This window comes from Mastigoproctus giganteus, chromosome 2, assembly GCF_048544385.1.
Source record: "Mastigoproctus giganteus isolate SK-2022 chromosome 2, ASM4854438v1, whole genome shotgun sequence".
NCBI classification, from domain to species: Eukaryota; Metazoa; Arthropoda; class Arachnida; order Uropygi; family Thelyphonidae; genus Mastigoproctus; species Mastigoproctus giganteus.
This window is the reverse complement of record NC_143576.1, coordinates 263073467-263098992: the sequence shown is the minus strand read 5'-3', so window position 1 is coordinate 263098992 and position 25526 is coordinate 263073467. Positions and strand designations below refer to the sequence as shown.

At 41.3% G+C, this 25526-nt stretch overlaps 2 protein-coding genes across 2 annotated transcripts in view; one reads left to right on the top strand and one right to left on the bottom strand.

Annotated features, from left to right (window-relative positions):
- LOC150090446 (ras-related protein Ral-A-like) overlaps positions 1-10530 on the bottom strand; it is a 66680-nt gene extending 56150 nt beyond the window's left edge. Inside the window, exon 1 of the mRNA XM_090390316.1 lies at positions 10487-10530. The gene's annotated coding sequence lies outside the window, so the exon portion shown is untranslated. The remainder of the gene's footprint in view (positions 1-10486) is intronic.
- Positions 10531-22176: 11646 nt separating this feature from the next.
- Positions 22177-23199, top strand: LOC150090445 (uncharacterized). The gene has a single exon (XM_090390315.1). The coding sequence runs from the start codon at positions 22177-22179 to the stop codon at positions 23197-23199; it is 1023 nt and encodes a 340-aa protein (XP_090246441.1).
- Positions 23200-25526: the final 2327 nt, after the last annotated feature.

Below are 25526 nucleotides of genomic sequence, written 5' to 3'. Positions count from 1 at the left end.
ACCGTAGCAAGAATGGGGAAAAGAGTGATCTAACGGACTTCGAACATGGCATGGTAGTAGGTGCAAGACGTGCTGGACAAAGCATCTCTGAAAGGGCAGTTCTCCTGAACTTTCCACGCACCAGTTTCAAGGGTACATTGAGAATGGTGCAACGAACAGAAAACATCCTCTCAACAGCACTCCTGTGGAAGAAAATCGCTTGTTGATGAGAGAGGTCACAGGAGAATGGTTAGAATTGTGCAAGCAAACAGACGGGCCACTATGTCACACATCACAGAATATAACCTTGGTGCTCAGAACAAAATATCGCAACAAACCACTAGTCGAACTTTGTCGCAAATGGGCTACAACAGCCGATGGACACCACGTACCGTTGTTAATCAATGAAGAATTAATAGTACTCTGGCAGGCCTAACCACCTAATTTTCTGAGATTTCAGTGGTTAGGACCTATGTAAAAAAAAAAGGGAGAATTACGCTAGAATTTTGCTAGGCCGAAAGGGTTGTGAGTGATTTGAATATTTATAATTTCCACTGTGTGGGACATACGCTTGTGTGAAGTTAAAGTGGGGGAGAGAGACTGAAGGCTGGGTGGAAAAAGTAAGAAATATGAGGATAATATAGAAGGCATTCCCAGGAGTGGCCTATGGGGCAGCCCATGTCCCACGGGGAGGAGAAAGAGGGGCAGTGGCAAAGGGAGGAGATGTAGATGCCATCTCCTTCCCCCACCACCAGGGAAAAGGAGTGAAAGCGAGCCAGGCAAGAGCACCCGGCTCAGATTGCCAAGTGGCGTATAGTGAGCTGCAGAAGTCATCATGAGATGGTGTCCCACCCAGTATTTTAGAATAGTAGTTCTTTGTTTAATGTCCAGTCCACGATCGATGTCCCATCCAGGGTTGATGTGAAGTCTTTTATGGAATGGTGTCCCATCCAGGATTGAGCCTTGTCTGGGATTGGTATGTCTTCCTTCATGGGATGGTGTCCCATCCAGGAATTTAGGATAGTCATTCATGGGATGATGTCTCCTCCAGGATTTATGTACGTGCATGGGGTTGACTCTCGTCCATGGTGTAGATCTGTGGGGTTGTTTCTGTTGAGGTGCAAGATCAGGGATGATTTGTAGGCAGGGAGAGGCTTGCTGTTTGCTGGTCGTTTGCCAGAGTCCAGTGGTTCAGTCAGTGATGACTGAACCACTGATTGGTTATTGTTGCAGTTGTGGCTGTGTCCATCTTCTTGTGAAGAGGTCCTGGGTGAAGTGGGTAAATGCTTTGTAGATGTCCTCTTCAATTAGGAAGAGATGTTCCTGGTCTTGCATTGATAGTTCATAATAAGTCGGCAGCAAAGATCTTCATACAGGCAGCAGTGGTACATTAAGTGTCCCCACGTTTCACGCTGGCCACAGTAGCACAGAGGGGTGTCAGTGAGTCTGAAGCCTTGTAGTTTATCCCTTATTGCCCCATGTCCAGTAAGCAGACAGGAGGTAAGAAGTCACGGGGAGAGCCAAGGAGGATAGTTGGGGTAAATCACTTGTATGTTGGGTACAAATTTCCTGGTAATTTCTCCTTTAGTTGATGTCTGCCAGGCCTGCTGGAGGTATGTGGAGAGACGTTTCTTTTCAATTTTAGAGTCATTTGCGGGATCTGCTGTGAAATCGAGGCAGGTGACACTTCTGCCCTTTGAAAGTTGGAGCATCCCACGGCAGATGATCTCCAGATCTAGGGGAAGGGCCCCTGTCAGGGCCTGGAGTGCGTGGGCGCTGACAGCTCTCAAAATAGTAAGAAGTACGTATCGCTGTGTAGTTTCCAATTTCTTTCTGTTTACAACTGTGGTGGCCTTGCGAAACCATAGACCACCAGCATAAGAAATAGCCGGCAAGAAAACTGCTTTTTAGAAATCCTTTTATGTAAAGTGTGTTTAGGGTCAAACGGCACCAGGGGTTTCCCCCATCTCCGCATAGTTTACATTATGGGTGAACCAGTTGACTGGAAAAGCCAGAGATTTAAAAGTGTATGGACTTTGTATATGTGTAATGCCTTGTACCGCTGTTCATCTGGTCATTTAGCCCCTAGGCCTCTAATGAGGCCCAACGTTGCCCCACTTATGCCCCGTGGAGGCAGACCAGGAACCCAGTAGTCTGTTTCACTCTGGCAGGTCCTGCTGCTTAATTTCCTAAGATTTCGGCAGCTAGGACCTAAAAAAAAAAAAATAAATAAAATAAAAAAAAAAAAAAAAAGCACGTCGACGTAGGGGTAGAATCGCTTGGTTTTGCTAGGCCAAGTTATGGGCATAAGGTAATTTAGACATGTTAAATTTTTGGTGTGTAGGGCTTTCATTAGCGTATCCTGGAGGAGACATCATCCCATGAATGACTATCCTAGGTAGAGAGGGGGAAGAAAGACAGAAATATAGGGCCAATAGAGTAGGTGGCCCCAGTTTTCAGTGGGGTATACCCTTGCCCCACCAGAGTAGAAGATATGGGGTGGAGAGGACGAAAATGTCCCCCAAGGATATAGGCATAAAAGTGAAGGGTGCTAGAGTGCCCTCTTCAGATCGCCATATGGTTACTGGCAGCTACTGCTGCATTTCTGTTTACAAGTTTCTTCACTCATGAGGCAAGTTCCGCCCTTGTGCTTGTGTCCCTCATCTTTAGTTGCAACCCTTACATTGTCCTTATCTCAACTCTTACATTATCTCAATAGTGGTACTTGATGTCAGTCATTGTAGATGGTGATTAATGTCCTTCTCCGGAGAGGATGCCATAGGGGTCATCTTCTGGTATTGCCCATACATGCGATGCATCTCCTGTGCAAACTGGGATAATGCTCTATATTCATCCTCAGTATCTATGAAATGGAATTCCAATCCTTTTGGTAGGTATCTTATTTTTGTTATAAGTACCCATCTGAGGTCTTCATATTGTGGGCACTCGTACACTGTGATTCCAGCTTTCTGTCTCCCCGCACGTACAGTTGGGGTCCTCAGTGAGTCCAAATCCGTGCAGTTTCTCATTGTAGGGTCTGTGTCCTGTTATTATAGATGTCATATGGTACCCTGGGAAGTACCAGGTCGGCTGTTTTTGGTAGATTTTCTGGAGGTCTGGTAGATATCTTCTGGTTATTTTGCCCTTGGTGGTCTCAGTCCATGTTCTCTGCCATAATTTTAGCAGGTGGGTCTGTAGTCTAGTTTTTTCTGTTTTTAGGTTGTTCGCTAGGTCAGTTGTGTAGTCCAGATGTGTGGCTGCCACTCCCCTGGATAGCAAGTATAGCAGACCTGTGCAAACAACCTTCAGGTCCAAAGGAAGTGCTCCAGTGAGTACCTGCAGTGCTGGGGTACTCACTGTGCTACATGCACGTGTCATAGTTAAAGAGTATGGTCCTTTGGATCATGTCCAGGATTTTTCTATTCACTGCCAGTGCAGTTTTTGGAAACCATTGCTGAGGCATAAGTAATTGCTGGGAGAAACACTGTCTTGTAATATAGCATCAGTGTTCTTTTTTTTGAGTCCCCAATCTTTCCTAGTAACTCTGGCTACCAGTGCAGAATAGCTCCTGATTTTTTTTCTTATGTACTTTAGGTGCGGCTGGAACGAGAGGTTGTTGTCCAGGAGCACGCCTAGGTACTTAAGTTGGTGGTTTACAAACTTAATGGTGACATTGTCAATCTTGATTTGCGGTGGTCGCCGCAATTGCAGGGTTCCTTTAAGCAGGATTGAAGAGGTCTTTATGGGTGAAATTTTGAGCTGGTGTTTTGCAGCCCATTGCTGGAGTTTCTGCAGCACCTGGTTTGCTTGGGTTTCCAACTGGGCCCGGGAATCCACTCCCATGGTCAATATCAGGTCATCAGCGAATGCTTGGGTCCTGACGGGTCCCAGATCCATCACCAAGAACTCATCTAAGACCATATTCCACAGGAGTGGTCCCAGCACCGACCCCTGTGGGCAGCCTCTGTGCACTTCTCTTGTGATCTTTTGATATTCTACATTGATCTCCACTCTTCTATGTGATAAATAGTTTTCCATGATGTTGAATAGGTTGGTTGGCACCCCTGCCTCCCTCAACCTCGCCAGGAAGCTTGGCCACCAAAGTGAGTCAAACGTCACAGCAAAGTCAACCGATATGAGGAGCAGGTACTTGTTTTTACATTCTTGCACCATCCTGAGTAGGGTTTCCAGTGCATCCACTGTCAAGGTCCCTGACTTGAAGTCAAACTGATTCGCGGCATGGAGTCCAGCTTTTATGTAGTGGGCAATTATTCTTCTATGAAGTAGTCTTTCAAATACTTTTATATTCCACTTGCAGTCTGACAAGCCCCATATACGTTTTCTGACAGAATCTCAGTTATCGGTTGATTCAACTACTGCTCATATCAGTTGCCCAAATTATTCGCTGTACGATTCCTTTCACCTCAAAGGTGGTACTTGTGCATATGTCCATTCTGATATTCCCTGTCAGAGACTTGGTAATTTAGAATCTCCTCTCTTCGATCTTCTCTGGCTTAAAATCTCTCCACCTCATTGTGCCAAATTCATCTGTTGTCTCTACCATTCCCCCACGTCCACTAATCACTTGAAGTTCTTTGACTTCCCCTCTTTGTAACTTAACTTTCTCCAGTCAAACTTTCCTAACAGTGAGGTAATTTTCCTTGGTGATTTTAATGTTCACAATTCCAGTTGGCTTCCGTTTTCTAGTCACACCGATCCAGCTGGTCGAGATGCTGAGGCTTTTGCAATTACTAATGACCTTGCACAGACTGTTCATTACCTACAAGAATACCAGACAATCCTAACCATGCAACCAACACACTTGATCTTTTTTTCCACAAACAACCCTTTTAAGTACACAGCTGAAGTGAGTGATCCATTAGGCACCTCAAACCAGAACTTGGTGATTGTCTCTTCTCCAATGGAGCCTTTATCTCATGGCTATTCCCAATCTTGTATTGTTTGGCATTACAAGAAAGCAAAATGGAAAGACCTGTGAGATTACTTTTCTTCTTTTCCCTGGTCGGATTACTATTTCAAAACTTCTGATGTCAACATTTGCTCAGATCGTGTCAGTGAAATTATTCTTGTAGGAATGGAATCCTTTATTCCACACTACACTTTAAAATCTCATCCTTTATCTAAACCTTGGTTTCCCAATAAATGTGCTAAGGCTGTTCAAGAGAAGAATGGTGCATATTGTAATTGGCTTGTTTCCAAATCAGTTTCATTTTCTGCCTACACCAAAGCTCGCAACAATTATCAAGCAGTTATTAATCAGTCCAAACTAGATTTTGAACAGGCTAAGAGTAGAAAACTTGCTTCTTGCCCTAATGGTAGCAGAGCATTCTGTTCTCTTGCCAAAGCTACTGGCTGCAACTTTTGCTCATCTCTGCTCCCACCTCTGTCAAATCAGTTAGTTCTGTTGTCACTTCAGCCAAGGATAAAGCTGACCTGCTAGCATCCTATTTTTCTTCTAACTTGTGTATTGATGATCTTGGTAAAACACCTCCTACCATACTCCATTCAATGGCTCCTGTGGTCTTCCATCAAAAGTCAGTCAGAAGGATTCTGACGAATCTTGATGCTAAGAAAGCTTCAGTTCCTGATAGTATTTCTCCACTTGTTCTCAAAACCTGTGCTCCTGAACTTACTCCTGTTCTTTGCCGCCCTTTTTCACTTTCTTATTCCAAAGTTGTTTTTCCTTTTTGGAAAATTTCCAAAAAGCTTGGAAATTTGCTCATATCCAGCCAGTTCCTAAAAAAGGTGACAAATCCCTCCCATCCAATTATTGTTCCATTGCAATGACTTCTACACTTTCTAAAGTAATGGAGAAATCAATTAACTGCCAACTCTTAAACTAACTAGAAAACTTCTGTCTGATCAACGATTGCCAGTATGGATTGTGGAAAGTGGAATGCATTGTGCTAGCAACCCCTAGCATTTTTGCTGTTATGGGCATTGCATCAGGCATACATGTAAAATTTTCTTATTTTTGCCGATTGCAATAAAGATTCCATCAGTGTTGATCCACTAGTGATATTGTGGCTTACGTTACCCATTTATGAAGAAATTCAATGGAAAAGTTCGGTGAAACATAAGCAGTTGCTCTTGACATCTCAAAGGATTTCGATCGTGTTTGGCATAAAGGTCTCCTAAAGAAGTTTCCATCTTATGGTTTGCCAACTGTTTTTGTAATTGGTTATGCAGTTTTCTCTCTAATCGCTCACTGAGAGTGATAGTAGATGGCTCTCCATCCTCTAAGTTTTCCACTAATGCTGGTGTCCTCCAAGGTTCAGTTCTTTCCAACTCTTTTCCTCTTGTATATTAATGACCTTCCATTGACTGGAAATCCTATCCATAGTTTTGCCGATGATAGCACAATGCATTCCACTTTCCATTTTGAGAAAATTTGCCTTCTCAATCAGCTTCAACTTCTCGAATATCCGCTACCAATTCCTTAAATGCCGATCTCCAGGTAATTCTCCTGTGGGGCAAAGACAACTTAGTTGATTTCAATCCTTCTAAAACTCACTCTTGTCTTATACTTGCAAAAAGGATTCTTCTGCTCCTATGCTTATCTTTGGTGACACTCCGATTTCTAGGCAAAATGATACATCTCTTTTGGGGATTACCCTAACTTCAAATCTCTCTTGGCACAAGCACATTAAAAATATTGCTTCCTCTGCATCTAAAAAAACTTGGTTTTCTCTTTCGCTCTCAGCGTCACTTTTCTTCCAAACAGCTGTTCACTCTGTATAAATCGCAAATCTGCCCTACCATGGAATATTGTTCCCACATCTGGGGCGGTGCTTCCAAAACCTCTCTCAGGCTTCTATATTCCATTCAGAAGAGGGCAGTTAGGTTAATTAATGACTCCTCTCTAACAGTCTCTCCACTCGCTATCTCATAGATGTACTGTTTCTGCTGTATGCCTTTTCTACAGATACTTCCATGGGCACTGTTCTTCAGAATTGGCTTCTATAATTCCCGATCTCTTTCAAAACAGTCTGAACACGTGCTGCCACCAGCCAACATCCATTTAATGTGCAACTTCAAATTCACAGAACCAACTTTTCATTTTCCTTGTTTAATCATTCAACTGCACTTTTCTGGAACAACCTTCCTTCGCACGTATTTCCTGAAAATTACAGTCTACAGAAGTTCAAGTCTAATATCAACATATATCTTCTTTCATGTTCTCAATCACCAACCCAAGCACGGTACTAAAGGTTCTAATGCCTCTTGTGCTTGGAGTTTTCATAAAAAAAAAAAGCTTATACAACATCAGCCAAAAAAAATTCCCATTTCTCCCATACATTCACTCCAAAAGTTAGGCTGTTCGCCTAGATTACTATACATTAAAGTGACGTTTTGGGTATCTTACCGATACCCATCATTAGACCATGCCATTGGGGAAATAGAAACAAATTTTAGATATTTCAGAATATTACCAATACTACAATTACCAAATTTTTTACATACAATTACAACTATTAATCTTTTCTATTTCCCCAACAGCAGGTATGATGATGGGTATCGGTAAGATACTCAAAACATCACTTTAATGTATAGTAATGAAGGCGAACAGCCCAATAAACTATATTATTAATTTCACATGGTATTAATATAATAATAACCTTAGATGGAATTTTGTTCCAGCAATCAGCTACCTGCTGGCTAAAGGCAAATTTCCACACATCTATTCTACAACTGTCTTTCCTCAATTTCAGTTTATGCTCCCCTCGGGTTTGTAATCTGGGCAAGAGGAAGTAGCCCATCAGCACTGAACCTGCTCAAGCTATTCAAGGCTTTATACACCTCAATCAGATCACTTTACAGGTGCCTAGTCTCCAGACAGTGAAATTTGTAGAACTTAGCCTTTCTTGGTAAGCACCCCTTTATCCCCTCACCAGTCTTGTTGCCATTCTCTTTACTCGTAGCAACTACATCCTTCCTAAAATGGCCTCCAGACCTGTATGCAGTATTCAAGGGGTGGCCCAACCATTGCCTTATACAAAGGGATAATCACTTCCTTTTCCCTACTAGCAAAATTCCTGTAAACCATTAATAATACCCCATGACTTGCCCTGGCAGCCTGTCTGCACTGCTCAGCAAACTTCACATCTGACTGCACAATTACCCCCAAGGTCTTTTTCATTATCTGCTACCCTGAGCATAGTACCACACAGTTGGTACAATTTCTCTGGGGTTATTCCTACCCATATGCAGCACTTTGCATTTATCAATGTTAAACTTCAGTTGCCACATATAAAGGAGTCATAGCTAATTACAAACAGTAACACTACTGTCAAATTTTAATTATTAAAATTATTGTCAAAAATCTTACAATTCAGTCCATTACTTGCTATAGAAATGATCCTTGAACTGTTTATTTTTATATACCTTATTTTAAGTCACTGGCTCTGTCATCAAATCTGCCATTTGCTTTTTTAGTCTCTTATAATAGAGATAGAAGGCTGAAATTCTGTACATATTCCTAATTTGTGTGACAATGCATTGTGTCAAAATTTGAGCTAAATCTATCAAGCAGTGCACTGTGCAGCCATATACATATATTGGCTACCTGGATTTATACCTGACCCAGATTTCAGACCTTTTCCCCACTTCTTATATGATTAGATGAGTGTAATTTTGTAAATTATCTCTTTTGATGTAATCATACTTTATTTATATAAAAATGTATGAAAAATTCTATTCATTAAAAATAAAATAAGAAAAAAAAATATATAAAAAACAATTTTCAAAAATATACCTTAATTCCAAAAAACTATAAGGTGTGGCCTTTACCACTGAAACATAAAATGCCTCATTTTAAAAAAACTGTATAAAGGCCAAACCTTATATTTTATCAGAATTAAGGTATATATTTTTAAAAAAAAATTTTTTTTTAATTTATTTTTTTATAAAGAGGTCTTCATTAGCATTAGTAGAAGCATTTGATGCAAGAAAGCAAGCTTATGCAGCATCAGCCAAAAAAAAAAAAAATAAAATAAAATAAAATAAATAAATAAAAAAAAAAATAACCACTTCCACTTCACCCCTCTGTTCGTTCGAAATACCTGTCCAGCTGAGCCTTAAACTTATTTAGGCTATCAACTTCCACAACAAGAGATGGAAGTCTGTTCCACCAACCAACCACCCGCTGGCTAAAGGCAAATTTCCACACGTCTATCCTACATCTGTCTTTCCTCAATTTGAATTTATGCCCTCTCAGGTGATTATTCTGAGCAAGAGGGAGAATCACATCAGCATTGAGCATGCTCAAATAATTCAAGGCTTTATAGAGCTCTATTAGATCATGTCGCTGGTGCCTAGTCTCCAGACACTGTAATTTGCAAAACTTAAGCCTTTTTTTTGTAATAGCACCCCTTTGTTCATTTTACAAAAAAATTGAGTTTAATGAGATTTGAGCAATATGAAAAATATTAATATGAGAGGTATGAATAATAAATAATGGGAGATATAACTAAAATAAAAATTGACAGCTAATCTTATATGAAGTCAGTGAGAACTAGACCCTTTCACAAGGTAGGCATTGAACTTCAGACCAGAGAGACAGCATTTGTCAATTGTGGGTGGGACAAATGTTTCATGAAATTATACACACTAGTGTCCTACTTTTAGTACTTGCTGTTTATTAAGGGTTTTCATTTATATATCATTTTCACAAGGATTTTTTAAATAACAATAGTAATTACTAGAAATTTATTAAGAAATCTACATTTAAAAATGCAGTTACCACAAACAGAAAAGAAATATAAAAATTACAATGTCAAATTATTAGATAACACTCCAAATAAAGAAATAAAATATTAAATTAAGGTGATTTTTGAACTAGGCCAATTTTGGTAGCATCAATGTCTGCTAAAATGTTTTGTTGTGATCACTCACAAGTTCCTTCTCGGTCAGCTTCTATTCTGTTTTTGATTTTACATTTAATTTTGAAAACAGCTCATATATGAACACTCTTGATTAGGGTCATTTTGGAGACGATGGGGGAGATTTTGTCCTGCTCCCAAATGAAGAGAAATGACACACACGTGATAATCAAATGTTACTTAAGTAGCAAACCAAAGTTTTATTTCAGGGTAAAATATAAAGGCTTAGAAGGTCATTACACGTTACATGAAAAGGGTCCCATGGCCAGAGTCCAGCTCATTGGTTATATACCAGATCTAGACAAAGTTTATGACTCTCCTTATTCATTACGACTGTGGTATTTTAAGCAGTAATTTCCGAGGTTAATTCTGTATATGAAAACTTCGACAAAAGAAATTGTCTCCATCTTGCATTAGTCCTTTCACCCTAGCTCACGACACAAAATCCCACCCCCCTCTAAATGTGTAGCTCTTACCTCCCTCGCTACCAGACATATACAATATAAGCCCGAAGCATAAAATTATTTCACAAATTTCTGTTTTGGAAAACAATGTATAAGTGCTAATTTCCAATTTCAGAAACTTCTTGAGGAAAAATTATTTACCACAATATAAAGTCAGCCAAATCAACGAAAACGGAAAAGGCAGCGAAACGGATTTACACGCCCACAAAGTAATGACCGGTATTTAATACAAAATGACAACGTGCGATCCACCTGTCTAAACCCATTTCAAAGTTGGTTGCTCACTCTATTACGAGTGACGTTCGGCCGATTTCATTTCAACTAAGGAAAGATGTTTTTTCCTTTCTTTCTTTTATTATTATTTTGAATAAAATCGAGAGATTCAAACTATTATAATGACTAATACATAATAACATTAAATACCTCCTAAACAACTTTCACATACCGGCTTTAAACTGCAAGTGTCAACACCCGCCTCCGGAACGCAATGAATCCTGGTTGTTTCTCAAAATTGATAAGTTACAAACGTTCATCCTATCTTATCTCATTTAGTGCACTCGAGCTCAAATACCGAATAGAGGGTTTCCTCCTGGTTAAAACGTTCCAATTTTTCAAGAAAGAAAACAATAGAAAACTGTTTTTAGAAATATATCAATGTCTGGATCGTTTATATCACAATTAATTGCACTAAAATAATGAATGTAAAAATTCTAATTCACATAATAGTGGCATAGGTAAAATATGGAACATGGGAAAGAAGGGGTGGAATCCATGCGACCTGGCTGCGGGAGGAAAGGCGTCATTTTAGATTAACTTTATGTAAAAACCATGTACGCGCAGTGGTTAAATTCACCATCCTCCACTCGACAGGTGGAAAAAGCCCGGGTTCGAATTCCCTCAACAACGCGATTAACTTTTATGGGTTTTTCAACCTCGTGGCTGAGCTAGTCTCGGGCATAGATAGCAAGGTCCTATCATCTCGAAACTTGGGGTTTTCGTTCAGCAAAATAAGCAAATCGACCAGAGAACACACATAACACAGATGAGTAGATGATATCACCGAGGGTGACCCCAATAGGTTAGTTTTTTTTTCTTTTTTTTTTATATGCAATGAACGTTAAATTAAAAAATCTCTGAAAACATAAGAAACATTTTATTAATTAAAGATTTTTGTAGCTCACCAAATTCATTAAAACATTGCATATTTTCTGTTTTACCTACGACTTCTTTTAAAGGAGGAAGTCGTGGGTCATTTATACTATTTATTTATTAATCTAGACTGTTTATTTATTTATTTTCAATAAAACAGAATAGGCGTATGCACCTTAGTCAGCGTGGTACATTGACCCCCGTCACTCATTTAAAGACGTCAGGGTTCGGTAGCGGAGAGTATTATAGTGTAATTGGTACTGAGGTATTAATTCAATTACTATCAGTCACATAAACCCCAGGGGCTCACATCTGGTGAGTATGGGCTTGGCACACCCAGGGTTCTCAGCTGGATATCATCATTCTTCTCTTTCTTGGTGATTCCTTCTACTTTTGAATCTCTCTTTCTCTCTCTCTCTTTCTCTCTCTCTCTCTCTCTAATTTTTTTTTTTTTTTTTTTTGGTTGGTGCAGCATAAGCCTCTGGCTTCCTTGCACCATATAGCTAATAATAATAATAATAATAATAATAATAATATATCATCATCATTTTATCATCCACCAGAAAAGCTATCAGAATCCGATCCTGTCTCGGTTCGATACCAATCGGAGACTAGATGATTTTTTTAGGCTTCTTCAATAAGGGACATAATCATCCGATCTCAGCTAGAGAGAGCAAGGTTCCTCCCCCTTGATTTATTCCATGCTTTACTTCCGCAAAACACGAAACCTGGCCTATGAGTACATACATACAAAACACACTTCATCCGTATTTGGATTAGTCATCCAATATTGGGGGGGGGACGAAGTGGGAGACGACTATGAAAGGAACCGAAAGTACTACCTTAACCACTGTGGCAGTCGTGTGATCACGTCATATCTGGCGAACTACAATGATGTTTCGTCTGCGAGGGGTAGCACAAGGTATCGTCCCCGTCCTCCCGACACCGGGTGAAAAAGGCCTGTGTTCGAATCCCGTCGATGACGCGAGAAACTTTAATCTGCTTTTTTTTCGCTCCATGGAGGAGTTAGTTGGTCTCAGGCGTAGATAGCAAGGTGTATCCCCCCTGAAACTGGGGTTTTTCGTCCGGCAAAACATACAAATCGACCATAGAATACACACAATCAACATACACATGACACACAGCGGCAGATGACTTTAATTATTCGTGTGGCCTAAAAAAAATAATAATATTATTATTATTTTTTTAGTGATGTTTCTCAACCTGGAGTATACTCCGTTACTCGAGATATGATGACCAGCGAATTTAATAATAATGGTTATAACGCCGGACCACTAATGTGATGAACCCGAGCTCGAAACCTGCTGGGGGAAAAAAGTCGAGAGGAAGAAAGCGAAAGTCTCTTCATCTGACCTACCAACCCCAAGGTTACAGTGGTGGCTGAGGCAGTGAGCACTATATGGTGTCATTCCCACTACCAATAACCCACCACTTAGTGCAAAAAGCCAAAGCTAAACAGGTCCACCTCCATAGCTGGATGAAAATGAGAGATAGAAATATTGAACAAACTCCACCGAATGTGATGCAGGATAAAGTCAGAGGGGTCCTGTTTTTGTTATTGGATTTTAGGTGCATCGGCAACTAAGGCCATGTTGCTGCTTGTATATTGTCTGTGAATTGTGCGTATTCTGCGGCCGATTTTCTGGTTGTAGGACGAAAAACCCGAGTTTCTGGGAGAAAGAAACAGAGGGGGTTCTCTCGAAACGTCGGAGACATATCCCCGAGGAATAAAGCGGCGCAAGTGACGCAGTCCCGCCATAGGGCTAACACAATGGAAGAGAATACCATCTAGCACAACCAACTGGAAGTGCTTCCTGTGCAACTGCACTAGTTACCTCCAGGAAAGAAGAAAAAGCCAACGCGTGAAGCGGAGCATCGAAATGAACACGTTTGTCATGCGAGCCTACTACGAAGTAACCAAGCTAGAGATCGAAATGACAATGTACAGGATGAAACTACATACCAAGTGGTCGGAAAGGTTTCAGACTCCTCAGATCATTGAACAGCGAATAGCGGACCAGAAACGGATCAGTTTAATCAAAAAACTGATACCTCCTGGTAACGGGAAAAATCAAACAAGATGTGAGCAAACAACTACAATAAATACAGAATATGGACACTACTTAGCCAGAACTAGGAGAAGGAACGCAAGTACAAAAAAGTACGACCCAGAGCAGCTGAAATGGACACACACAAGGTGGCAATGTCCAGAATAGAAGAGCGGAAGAAGGCCCCAGCGAAATTTGAGGAAATGGACTCCACAAAAACCCATACCATACTGAGCAGAGACCCAGTAGAATCCTATCACAATCCATGAGTCTCTGACTCAAGGAACCTTGTCTGCGCGTGTAGCGCAGTGGTATCGTCACCGTCCTCCCCACACCGGGTGGAAAAGGCCTGGGTTCGAATCCCGTCGATGACGCGAGGAACTTTAATGGCCTTTTTTCACTCCGTGGCTGAGTTAGTTGGTCTCAGGCGTAGATAGCAAGGTTTTTCTCCCCAGTAACTGGGGTTTTTTCGTTCAGCAAAACAGGCAAATCAACCATAGAACATACGCAATTTACAGACACAAATACGGGTTAATGTATTTAATTACGGGTAACCCTAAAATAATAATAATAATTTGATGACTCAAGGAATCACCTATCTGAGGGTTAAGGAAAAACACACCACAAACCTCTGAAGTACAGATTGGCCACCAGTCTCCCAACGATATATAAGATCCAGACTAGCTGCATAACCAAGAAGATATTTGGTTATGCAGATGAGCAAAGGATGCAAGGAGCATCCTTTGCTCATCTATTTAAATCTTTTATGGAGCAAGCCTACAAGCATTGCAGTCTGTACACGACCTACCTACATCGACTACTGCAAGGCCTTCTACTCCATGCCCCATAGCTGGCTGATAAAGACACTAAAGATCTGCAAAGCCGACCCTACACCGACACTTCTTGCAAAATGGGGAAGTGGTGACTACCATCAAGGTTGAGAACATCATGACCAAACCGATCCCTATCAGATGAGGAATCTTCTGGAGAGATGCCTTAGTTCACTTTGGTTATGGTTTGGTGTAGCATTCAACCCACTGTCCACCATGCTCAGAAAGTATGGATATACCCTTAAAAAATAAATTAAGAACTTATACACCCTTTACCACCAGATGTACATGGACAACAAGCCCTATGTGATAACCGAGAATCAACTCCAACAGCTACATCAGATCACTGAAAACTTCTGTATTGACATTGGGTTGCAATTTTTCCTAGTCAGGCAAATCCAGTCAGTCGAAACTACCAGCTCATGACTGGTGAAGACGTTGAAGCCATGCAGAGAGAGAGACTCAACAGTTAGAACACGAGATCAAGACTCACCTGATTGAAAAATCAGGGATTGAGAAGCCTGCTAAAAACTAAGATGAATTGCAGAATAATACTAACACACTTCTTTGGGATCACAGATTGGACCAGCACCAACCTAGGGTACATTATGAGATCGACTAGAATAATGATGACCCAGAACCGCCAACATCATGGTTCTGACCATGTCATGGCTCTATCAATAGCCCATACACCCATAGACACGGCCAGGTCGCCAAGATGGTGTCGAGTCAGTTTGGTGTGACATAAACATCGGGAGATCAAAATTGAGAGTAGGAATGTGCTATAGGCCTAATGACTCTGATGAGTACAATAAGAAACTGTACAGGGAAATACAGTGGGCCAGTAAATCAGAGAGTCTTATAATGGGGGATTTTAATTTCCCAGATATTGACTGGAATTTGTGGGTTGGTCACTCACACACTAGCAAGGCTTTTGTGGATTTATTGGATGATTGTTTTCTACATCAGCATGTTAGGGAGGCAACTAGAGGGAGTTATACTCTTGATTTGATTATCAGTAGTGATTCTTCATGCATTAAGAATCTGCAGATAGAGGAACCACTAGGTGGCAGTGATCACAGTGTGCTGAAGTGGGATTTACTCAAAGAGGTAACTGCCATCAGGGGTAAAGGGAAGGGTTATTGCTTTCGTAAAGGCGACTATGATGGTCTGAGACAATATTTAAATTCTATACAGTGGGACCAACTGATGATGTTACCAACAGCAAATTCAAAATGGGAAGCATTCAAAGAACTTATCTTGGAAGCTACTAGGCTTAACATACCAACTAAAAAATATCGTTCAAGGTTTAGGCCTAAATGGATGTCAGATGAACTAATGAGACATATAGCAGAGAAGAAAAATGCATGGGATACATATAAATTAATGGGTAACATGGAAGCCTATGATAGATATAAGTTGATCTGTAATTAAGTTACAAAGGCGGTTAGGCAGGCGAATGCAGATTACGGGAAATCTTTGGCAAGGGACATAAAGAAAAACAGCAAAGAGTTCTTTACTTATGTAAACTCTAGAAGGAAGAGGATGAATCAGATTGGTCCACTTGATATCGACGGTTCAACTGTTGATGATCCTGCTCAGGTAACTAACAAACTAAATGAATATTTTGCATCGACATTCACACATGAGGAGTTATTCAGCGAGGGGAATTCCAGAGGTGTATTCAACTCTGGCAGTAAGCTAGAGAATCTTGTTATAACTGAGAGTAAAAGGTAGGAGAAATTGTTGAAGATAAACACAAGAAAGGGACCTGGGGTGGATGGGATCTCTCCAGTTATATTAAAAAAGGCAGCAAAGGCAGTAAGGAAACCCTTAGCCATAATTATGAGAGCTTCTTTGGACTCAGAGGAGGTACCCAGAGACTGGAGATGTGCAAATTTGACCCCAATTCACAAAGGCTGACACAAGTAATTATAGACCTGTGAGTTTAACTTCTGTTAGAGGAAAATTAATGAGGCACTGGTTAAAGAAGCACTTAAGGATCATCTAGACAAGACTTCGTTATAGCTCGGACACAGCATGGTTTTGTTAAGGGGAAGTCTTGCCTTACCATGATGCAGTCACAAAAGAGCTGGATGCAGAGAATAACTTTGATATTATACAGTGTGATTCCTTACAAGTGCGACAAACTTCCAGGAGGTGTAGGGGGCACAGAGATGAATCGGAAACACATAGCATTGCAAGGTCCAAAATGCCTTCGTCATGCGGTGGAAGACGTTGAGCGGAAGGTCGCGTGAACAGCGATCCCGCTGGAAGTCAGCATTTGCGAACCGTTTCTGTTGAAGAAACCAAGTAGCGAAAGTCCTGCGGAGTGGATAATCCGCAGGCTCCAATGATTGGACGCGTTTCAGATGGTATGAACTCATTTGGTTCGTTGACAGTATGCTCCATATAGTGGATTGTGCAATACCCAATCGTTGGCCTATCGCACAAATACTCGTACTCGGATTGCCTTCTGCAAGACGTAGGACATTCTCCTCATTGTCTGGCGTCCTCGTCGTTCGCTCTCGATTCATGGTACCTCTCATGAAACAACCAGTCTCACGTAACCTTCTGTGCACACGTGCGAAAATCATATGATGAGAAGCACGCCTGTGCAGGAAACGTTCCTGGTACAAGCGCAGAGCGGCGCGCCCGTTACAGTCCGCAGCTCCATACGCGATGTGCATGTCGGCCAGTTCAACGTTTGAATACTCATCCATCCTACTGCCTCGGGAACCGGATCGCAAATGCTGACTTCCGGCGGGATCACTGTTCACATGACCTCCCTTTCGACGTCCTCTACCGCATGACGAAGGCATTTCGAACCCTGCAATTCTATGTGATTCCGATTCGTCTTTGTGCCCCCCTACACCTCTTGCAAGTTTGTCGCACTGGTAGTGAATTACCCTGCATACTTGAATCTTATAAAGGCTTTTGATACTGTTGCACAGGGGAGACTGCTGCACAAATTGGAGTAGTGTGGCATTGGAGGCAAATTGCTGCTATGGATAAAGGGGTGGTTGAAGGGGAGAAGACAGAGAGTGGTAATCAATGGACACTGCTCATCACGGACTAATGTTATTAGTGGAGTCCCTCGGGGTTCAGTGTTGGGTCCATTATTGTTTTCTGTATTTATAAATAATATTGATGATGGTATATCGAACTTAATGTCCTAGTTTGCAAACGATACAAAGGTTGGCAGGGTTGTTAAGGACACTACTGACGCTATGCTGGTGCAACAGGATCTGGAAAGGTTGAGCAGATAGGCTGAGAGGTTTCAAATTAAGTTGATGTTGTTTGTTGTTTGTTATTTGGTTTTTAGGAGCATTAGCAACTAAGGCCATATTGCTCCGTATTAAGTTTAACATTGACAAATGTAAAGTACTACATATGGGAAACAGCAACCCCTGAGCAAGGTATCAACTCTGTGGTACTACACTGACAGTGGTAGAGAATGAAAAGGACCTGGGGTAATTGTGCAGACAGATAAGAAGTTCTCTGAGCAGTGCAGACGGGCTGCAAGAGTAGCTCATGGTGTCTTGTCAATGATATACCGGAATTTTTCTAGCAGGGATAAGGAGGTGATTATTCCCTTGTATAAAGCAATGGTCAGGCCACACCTTGAATACTGTATACAGGTCTGGAGGCCTCATTTCAAGAAGGATGTAGAGCTGCTGGAACGAGTACAGAGAAGGGCAACAAAATTGGTGAATGGAACAAAGAGTTGCTTTTACGAAGAAAGGCTTAAGTTTTGCAAATTACAGTGTTTGGAGACTAGGCACCAGCGAGGTGATCTGATAGAGGTGTATAAAGCCTTGAATCGTTTGAGCATGCTCAATGTTGATGGGATTCTGCCTCTTGCTCAGAATAATCACCTGAGAGGGCATAAATCGAAATTGAGGAAAAACAGATGTAGGATAGATGTGTGGAAATTTGCCTTTAGCCAGCGGGTAGTTGGTTGGTGGAACAGACTTCCATCCCTTGTTGTGGAAATTGATAGCCTAAATAAATTTAAGGCGCAGCTGGACAGGTATTTCGAACGAACGGACCGCTGAAGTGGAAGTTGTTTTTTTTTTTTTTTTTGGCTGATGCTGCATAAGCTTGCTTTCTTGCATCATATGCCTCTGCTAATGCTAACCAGTATCAGGAAGAGATCACGGAGTTCTACGGTGGATGATGATGAGAGGGGTAGCAGCAGTAAAAGGCAAAGGAATGGGTTTTAATTTCAGAAAAGGAAATTACGATGCCTTAAGGTACTACATGCCCTCTATTAACTGGGTAGATGTCGCGCAGAGAATGAATACAATTGAACTGTGGTATGCTTTTAAAACAATAATCACAGATGCCTGGAATGCGTATTTACCATTAAAAAAATACTCCACGAGGAGGGTTCCAAGTTATATGAATAGTGAAGTTGCCACATTACTTGAGCAGAAAAAGGTGGCATGGAAAGGTTACAGAGCAATAAAAAGTACTGAAGCCTATAACAGCTAGAAGGTGATCTGTAATAGAGCCACAGAAAATGTTCGACAGGGAAAGGCAGTTTATGAGAAATCACTAGCAAACAGAGCAAAGAGGGGGATTAAGGAATTCTTCACATATATAAATGCCACGAAGAGCAGGACAAACCAGAGCGGACCTTTACATAAGGGAAAGGGGATAGTAGTAAATACACCAGCTGCCGTTGCAGATGAACTCAACAGTTATTTTGCATCGATATTTACAAATGAAAACCTTTTGTGGCAATGGGAAATTGTGGGAGCAAAGTTGAAAAATATGTAATTAATGATACTGAAATTTCGCAAGATTATTTAATGAAAAAACTTTCGAGCCTACAGGCCAGTAAAGCTCCTGGAGTTGATGGAATATACCCTATAATCTTAAAGGAGGCGGCAAGTGAGTGCATTGAACCATTGAGGCTAATTATGTGAGCATCACTAGACTCTGGGGAGATTCCGTTGGATTGGAAAAGTGCCAATGTATCTCCAATACATAAGGATGGCTCTAAGAGTGAAGTGGGAAATTATCGACCTGTCAGTCTGACTGCAGTCAAGGGTGGAATTTGGGATCATTTGGATCGAATCGAAATTCTCAAGGATACTCAGCATGGTTTTGTAAAGGGAAAATCATGTTTAACAAATCTGGTTCGCTCTTGATATTTTAAGGAGTCCTTATGTGCTATTTTGAAAGGGTCACTCACGAGCTGGATTTAGGGAATAATTTCGACATTTTTATTTAGATTTCAGCAAAGCTTTTGACTCAGTCCCACATGAGCGGTTGCTTTATAAGCTGGAACATGTTGGAATCACTGGGAAAATCCTTAGATGGATAGCAGGATGGCTTCAGGGCAGGAGGCAGAGGGTTGTGATAAATGGCTGTTCCTCAGATTGGGTTGAGGTAAGAAGTGGGGTTCCCCAAGGATCAGTATTAGGACCACTGTTGTTTTTAACCTTCATAAACGACATCGATAAAGGGATAGAGGGCGTGATGTCTAAATTTGCAGATGATGTTAAAATTGGTAGACTAGTTAATGATCACTGTCAAGCTGAGCTTCTTCAGAGAGACCTAGATAGACTTCAGGAATGGTCAGAAAAATGGCAGCTATGCTTTAATCCAACAAAGTGTAAGATATTACACCTGGGAAACAGTAATCCCAAAATAACTTATTCACTTGGTGGAGTTCAACTAAACCCAGTACTGGAGGAAAGGGACTTGGGTGTTATGATACGGTCAGACATGAAATTCTCTGAGCATTGTAAACAGATTGTAAGGAAGGCACATGGTGTCCTATCGATGATCTATCGAACTTTTGCAATTAGAGATAGGGACATGATAATCCCATCATATAAGGCTTTTGTTAGACCACACTTGGAATACTGGGTTCAAGTATGGAGACCGCACCTAAAGAAAGACATCGAATTTCTTAAAAGGGTGCAAAGACGGGTAACTCGCCTGGTGAGATCGGCAAAAGGGCGTCCTTATGGAGAACGACTTCGAATATGTGGGTTGCAGAGTTTGGAAACTAGACACCTTAGAGGAGATTTGATTGAGGTGTTTAAGTCTCTGAGAGGCATCAGTAAAATGAATGAGGACGAAATTTTCAAGATTATAAATGATGCTAGAACTAGGGGACGTAAATTCATGTTATGGAGGGAAATGATTTGATTGGACTGCAGGAAGTTTTATTTTAGCCAGCGAGTTATAGATTACTGGAATCAATTGCCTACATGGGTGGTAGAGGCTGACAGGTTTGGGGAAATTCAAAGGTCATCTGGACAGTACCTTCGGGTGAGGGAAGTGCATAGGATGATAGGTTTAATTTTCCTTTTCCTTTTTTTAGCTAGTACAGCATAAGCCATAGGCGTTCTTGCACCATGCGGCCATTACTATTACTATTACTAATACTAATACCAGAAACTATAAAAATACATCGCAAAGGAGTTCGGAATGTCAGATGACACATGTCGACGATGCCACCTGGCCTCAGAAACTATCCGAACACATCACCGCTGGGTGCAAGGTGATCACCCAGACTGAGTACACTCATACACACGACCAGGTGGCCAGAATAATACATGAGAAGTTAGCGAGGAAATACCAGTTGACCAAAGAAATGTACCATACTACAAGTACGAACCCCAGGCAGTACTAGAGAGCCGAACCCACAAGCTGAACTGGGACCGCGCCATAATAACGGATTAGGCCATCCCGCACAACAGACAGGACATAACCCTTGTGGACAAGATGGAAAAGGCAACCTACTTGATTGATATAGCCATGCCCAACACTAGCAATGTCCAGAAAACCGATGAGGTAAAAATTAGGAAGTACACGAACCTGAGACATGAGGTCAAGGAGATGTGGCATATGCAAGATGTATCGACCATCCCGATCATCGTGTCAACTACCGGTATGGTACCAAAGACTCTTCATAGCAGCCTAGCAGCAATAGGTTTCCCAGAGAACACCCACAAGTAACTCCAGAAAGTCGCAATCCTGAACACCTGTAGGTCAGTCAGAGATTTCCTCGATCAGCAGTAATACTAATACTAATACAATCGATCAACATTACAACCACTCTGTGTACTTGGTAGCAGTACCCGTCACGAAGTGGAATCCTCCACTCAGGGAGAAATATATATAATAAAAATGTATATACCACGTCTATAACGGATTTGTTAACTTTTGTGTTTTAAGCGGAAAATAAAAAAAAAAAAAAAAAGCAAAACGCAGACTAAGGAGAAACAGCCTAGCCTTGGAAATCATCATTGGCATCTCGTATATGAGTAACTACTAACTTCCCTTTTTAACTGCATCGATTCATTCCTCCCTAGATACGCATCCACAGAAGAGGGGCTGGAATTAGCAAGAGGGTAGGGTAACAGTGAAGGATTTTTAAATTTTTTCATATTACCAAATGATTTATGAACTATTGTATTTTTATCAAAATAACTGATTTCCACAGTGGCATAACCACTTTTCGTCTCGGAGGGTGGGGGAGGTGAAATTGTTACTGTGCAATGAGTGGCATGTATAGTTGTTAAAAAGCAAGGGAAAAGGGTATTAATTCGAAAATCTCTGGCAATAGTCAAAACATTTCTAGATACGGATTTCAGAACAAACTGTAAGCCGAACACTGTTAAATAGTAACATGAACATTTTAAAGGACAGTATTGTTGAACGCATTGTTACGAAATAATTTCCAGACAATCGACCATTTCGAAAAATGAATATCAAGCAATACATTGGCAGCAGGGAACGCTGTTCATACAAGTCTAGAATGGCTCCACCCCCAGGTTGCAACGATCGCTCAGTAAACATTCGGAACTTAAAGAAGGAAATCCATTCGGCGGTTAAGGTACTCCTAAAATATCCTAAAAATGAAGAATATTTTCAAAGCCATACTGATGAACAAAACATTCGAACACTCTTGGAGTTATATCACAAATGGAAGAAAGAAAGTGGTACAGAATTCGTTGAATCTGAATTCGAAAACCTGATTTACACTCCCGCTAAAGTGTGTTTTTGGAAGAACATTGAGAACATGAGCATCGTAGGAGAGGTTCTAAGAAGTTTATACAACTGCGATCACTTCTTAGGAATTTCTTCTCAAGAGATAAGTTATCCTGAGAAGATCGAGCCATTGTGGACATGGCCTGGTAAAGATCTCCCCGAAGTCAGGAGTATCCAGGAGTCTCCAGTGTCCTATTTTCATCGTGTTGCCAATAGAAATAAGATGATATTTGGCAACAGCGACAGATTTATTGATGTAATGTGCCATCGTATGCCTGGATTATTCTTGTACAGCATCCTGAAATTTAAGCCCAATCTATTGCTACTGCTTCTCAGGCTTGGAAGTACGTTAAACGCAAACACCTACAAGGTTCGTCCATGTTGGCTGATTTTGTTCTTCGTGGAAGAGCTCATTTTTAGCGAGGGCAACAATCCGGAAGAGGAGGCAAAGAATCGCTTCCAGGAAAGAGCTTTGTGCGCTCAGTTTCTTCTGCGGGTTACTCAGCAACTCACAGTCGGAAATTTACAAACAATTATCAATGACAGCTTCATCTGGGCTTGGCGAAGAAGAAAATGTGATTGGGAATTCTCTGCAGCCAATGTTCTTGATAAGACTATTCGATGGGTTCCTATGTTGAAACGACGATGTATGATTCCCTCGGAACTAACCCACCTTTGTAGATGCGTCATCCGGAGTACCCTGTACAATAGCTGGCAGCTTCCAGAAGGCATTACAAAACTTCCTGTCCGCCCAAGTCTTCAGAGATATCTTGATTTACAAGTCGACTAGGAACTGTCAGTTCAGTCTAATCGGAATGATACTTAAAATTGATCAATGTATTGCAAGGCTAAGCACTGATTTAATTTCTAAATTCAATGCTGTTTTCATGTACTATCGTTCTTTAGCTGTATGCTATACTAATAAAGAAAGTTGAACTTTCCTGTTATTTTTTTGGGTCATTTCAAAAATATTGTTCATCAGTGTCCTAAGCATGATATTATAGTTCATGCAGTATCCTGCTCGACCTAGGAACATAACCAATACATATTTAGAAACACACTGGAAACCAGAAAAATAAAACATACAGACACTGATGTTTTCATTGTCCGTTGGAAAACAAAGTGATTTAAACCTATATGCACTGAGTGATCACTGAATTATTGTTATTTGGTTTTTTTTAGGAGCATTACCAACTGAGGTCATATTGCTCCGGGGATATGCGGTGGTCATTTCCTGACGTTTCCGCATCCTCCGTATTTGGTGGTCACAGGCTCGAACCCCAGTCTAATCAAGAAGCGTGTGCTACGCACTGCTGCTCCTGCCCACCTGGCTACGGAGGCGCCCTCACTGAATTATGACCACATACCTAATATTGTGTTGGGACTCCATTCGCACCGATAACAGCCGTTATTCTCCTAAGCATTGATTCCACTAGATGTCTGAAGATGTCCGAAGGGATCTGCATTATGTCTGCAAGGCTTTCCACAGTGTCAGAATAGATGACGGCTGCGTGTCCATTCGCTTCACTTCCCTTTACAAATTATAAGAAGAACTCTTTATTGTATACAGAAGGCACATTGCTGTATACAACTCCCTTCATGGCTACAAGCCAGGGGTTTACATAAAAGAAATTACACAACTTATTAAACAAAGATGAAAAAAAAAACCCAAGCGTTATGACTCCAGAAAGGTTTGAACACTGCAGCGATGATCCATGGCAGTGATGGATAGATACTCGGGAGCAGGTTCTAATGTCCTGTGACGTGGTTCTGAGAAGAAAGTCAATCGAGTACATTCTGCCTATATTTCTTATCGACTGCGAACTTGTAGAGGTCCCGTCCAAGGAGTGTATATCCTGCAGCATTCGCACAGGTAAGAACCGATCAGATAACTTTAACCGGTTTGAAATGGCCTGAAGGATTGGATTGGCCCTAAGGCTTGGGACCGGGATCCTCCATTCGCAGTTAGCCCAGAAATCTGGTACTGAAATAATGCCAACCATCATTTTGACGGCTAAGGCGAGTAAGAATTCCTCCGCGAAAATCCGTCTAAGATGCGTCGTAGCAGTTGACTCCGGACTTCGGCGCCATAGAGTATGACCGGATATACACGTCTTAACGTATCTACACCCAACAGCCTGGCCATGGACGTGCAAAAGTTGTTGTTTAATCATCCACCGGAGTCGACAGAACTTTATTTGCAGGTAGTCTATGTGCAGTAGAAAGGAGAGCATTTGTTCAAAAATAACGCCAGATTTGTATGTTGTTGGACGGCAGAAATCGCGGATCCTCTTGTCCCACAGGTGATCAATCAAGATGGATGATACCTTCACAGAGAACCCGACACATGAACTCCCACCATCATGCTATTTTGAAACTCTGTGATCTTTACAACATCCCATACCTGCTACTTTATCATTTTGGCTTGCACGACCAGATCCATTTGCACTGATCTAGCGTACGAAGCTGTTAGGCATTTTATACTGCGAGCTATGCGGCATAGTCCATCACGAATGAGGTGTATGTTGTGTTTGTTTGTTTGTTATTTGGTTTTTAGGAGCATTAGCAACTAAGGCCATATTGCTCCGGGGATATGCGGTGGCCTTTCCGCATCCTCCGTATTTGGGGGTCACGGGATCGAACCCCTGACTAATCAAGAAGCGTGTGCTACGCACTGCTGCTCCTGCTCACCTGGCTACGGAGGCGCCCATGTGTGTTGTGTTGTGTTGTGTCTTATGTACGGCTGCACCTAAACATTAGTTCAACTCCGCCATGGTACCCTGTTATGAATACAGCACTCTGTAAAAGGACCAGATATACGTATGGTGCTATGTCTGCGAAGGAGACGGCCGGGCGCGTCCGCGTGTAGTGTGTTATCAAGTGATTTGTATGTTCTTCAAGTTTTTAAAAATTTATAGAGTTTCTTCTTGCTTATTAAATCTAAATTTATACTAATAGATGCCTTATCGGGTGTTCTTCTCGTCCTTCAACTTACATTATGCAGATTGTCATCAAGTAATCTTTATTTGAAAATTTTTCTATGTGATATGTATATGCGTTAAGATACTGTCGGCTGATGTGTGACACAAGGCCAAACACTGCTATTTTTGCGGGCGT

What these genes read in the sequence shown, in the direction of transcription:
- LOC150090445 (XM_090390315.1), top strand. Translation starts at nt 22,177, where the DNA reads ATGGCTCCACCCCCAGGTTGCAACGATCGCTCAGTAAACATTCGGAAC.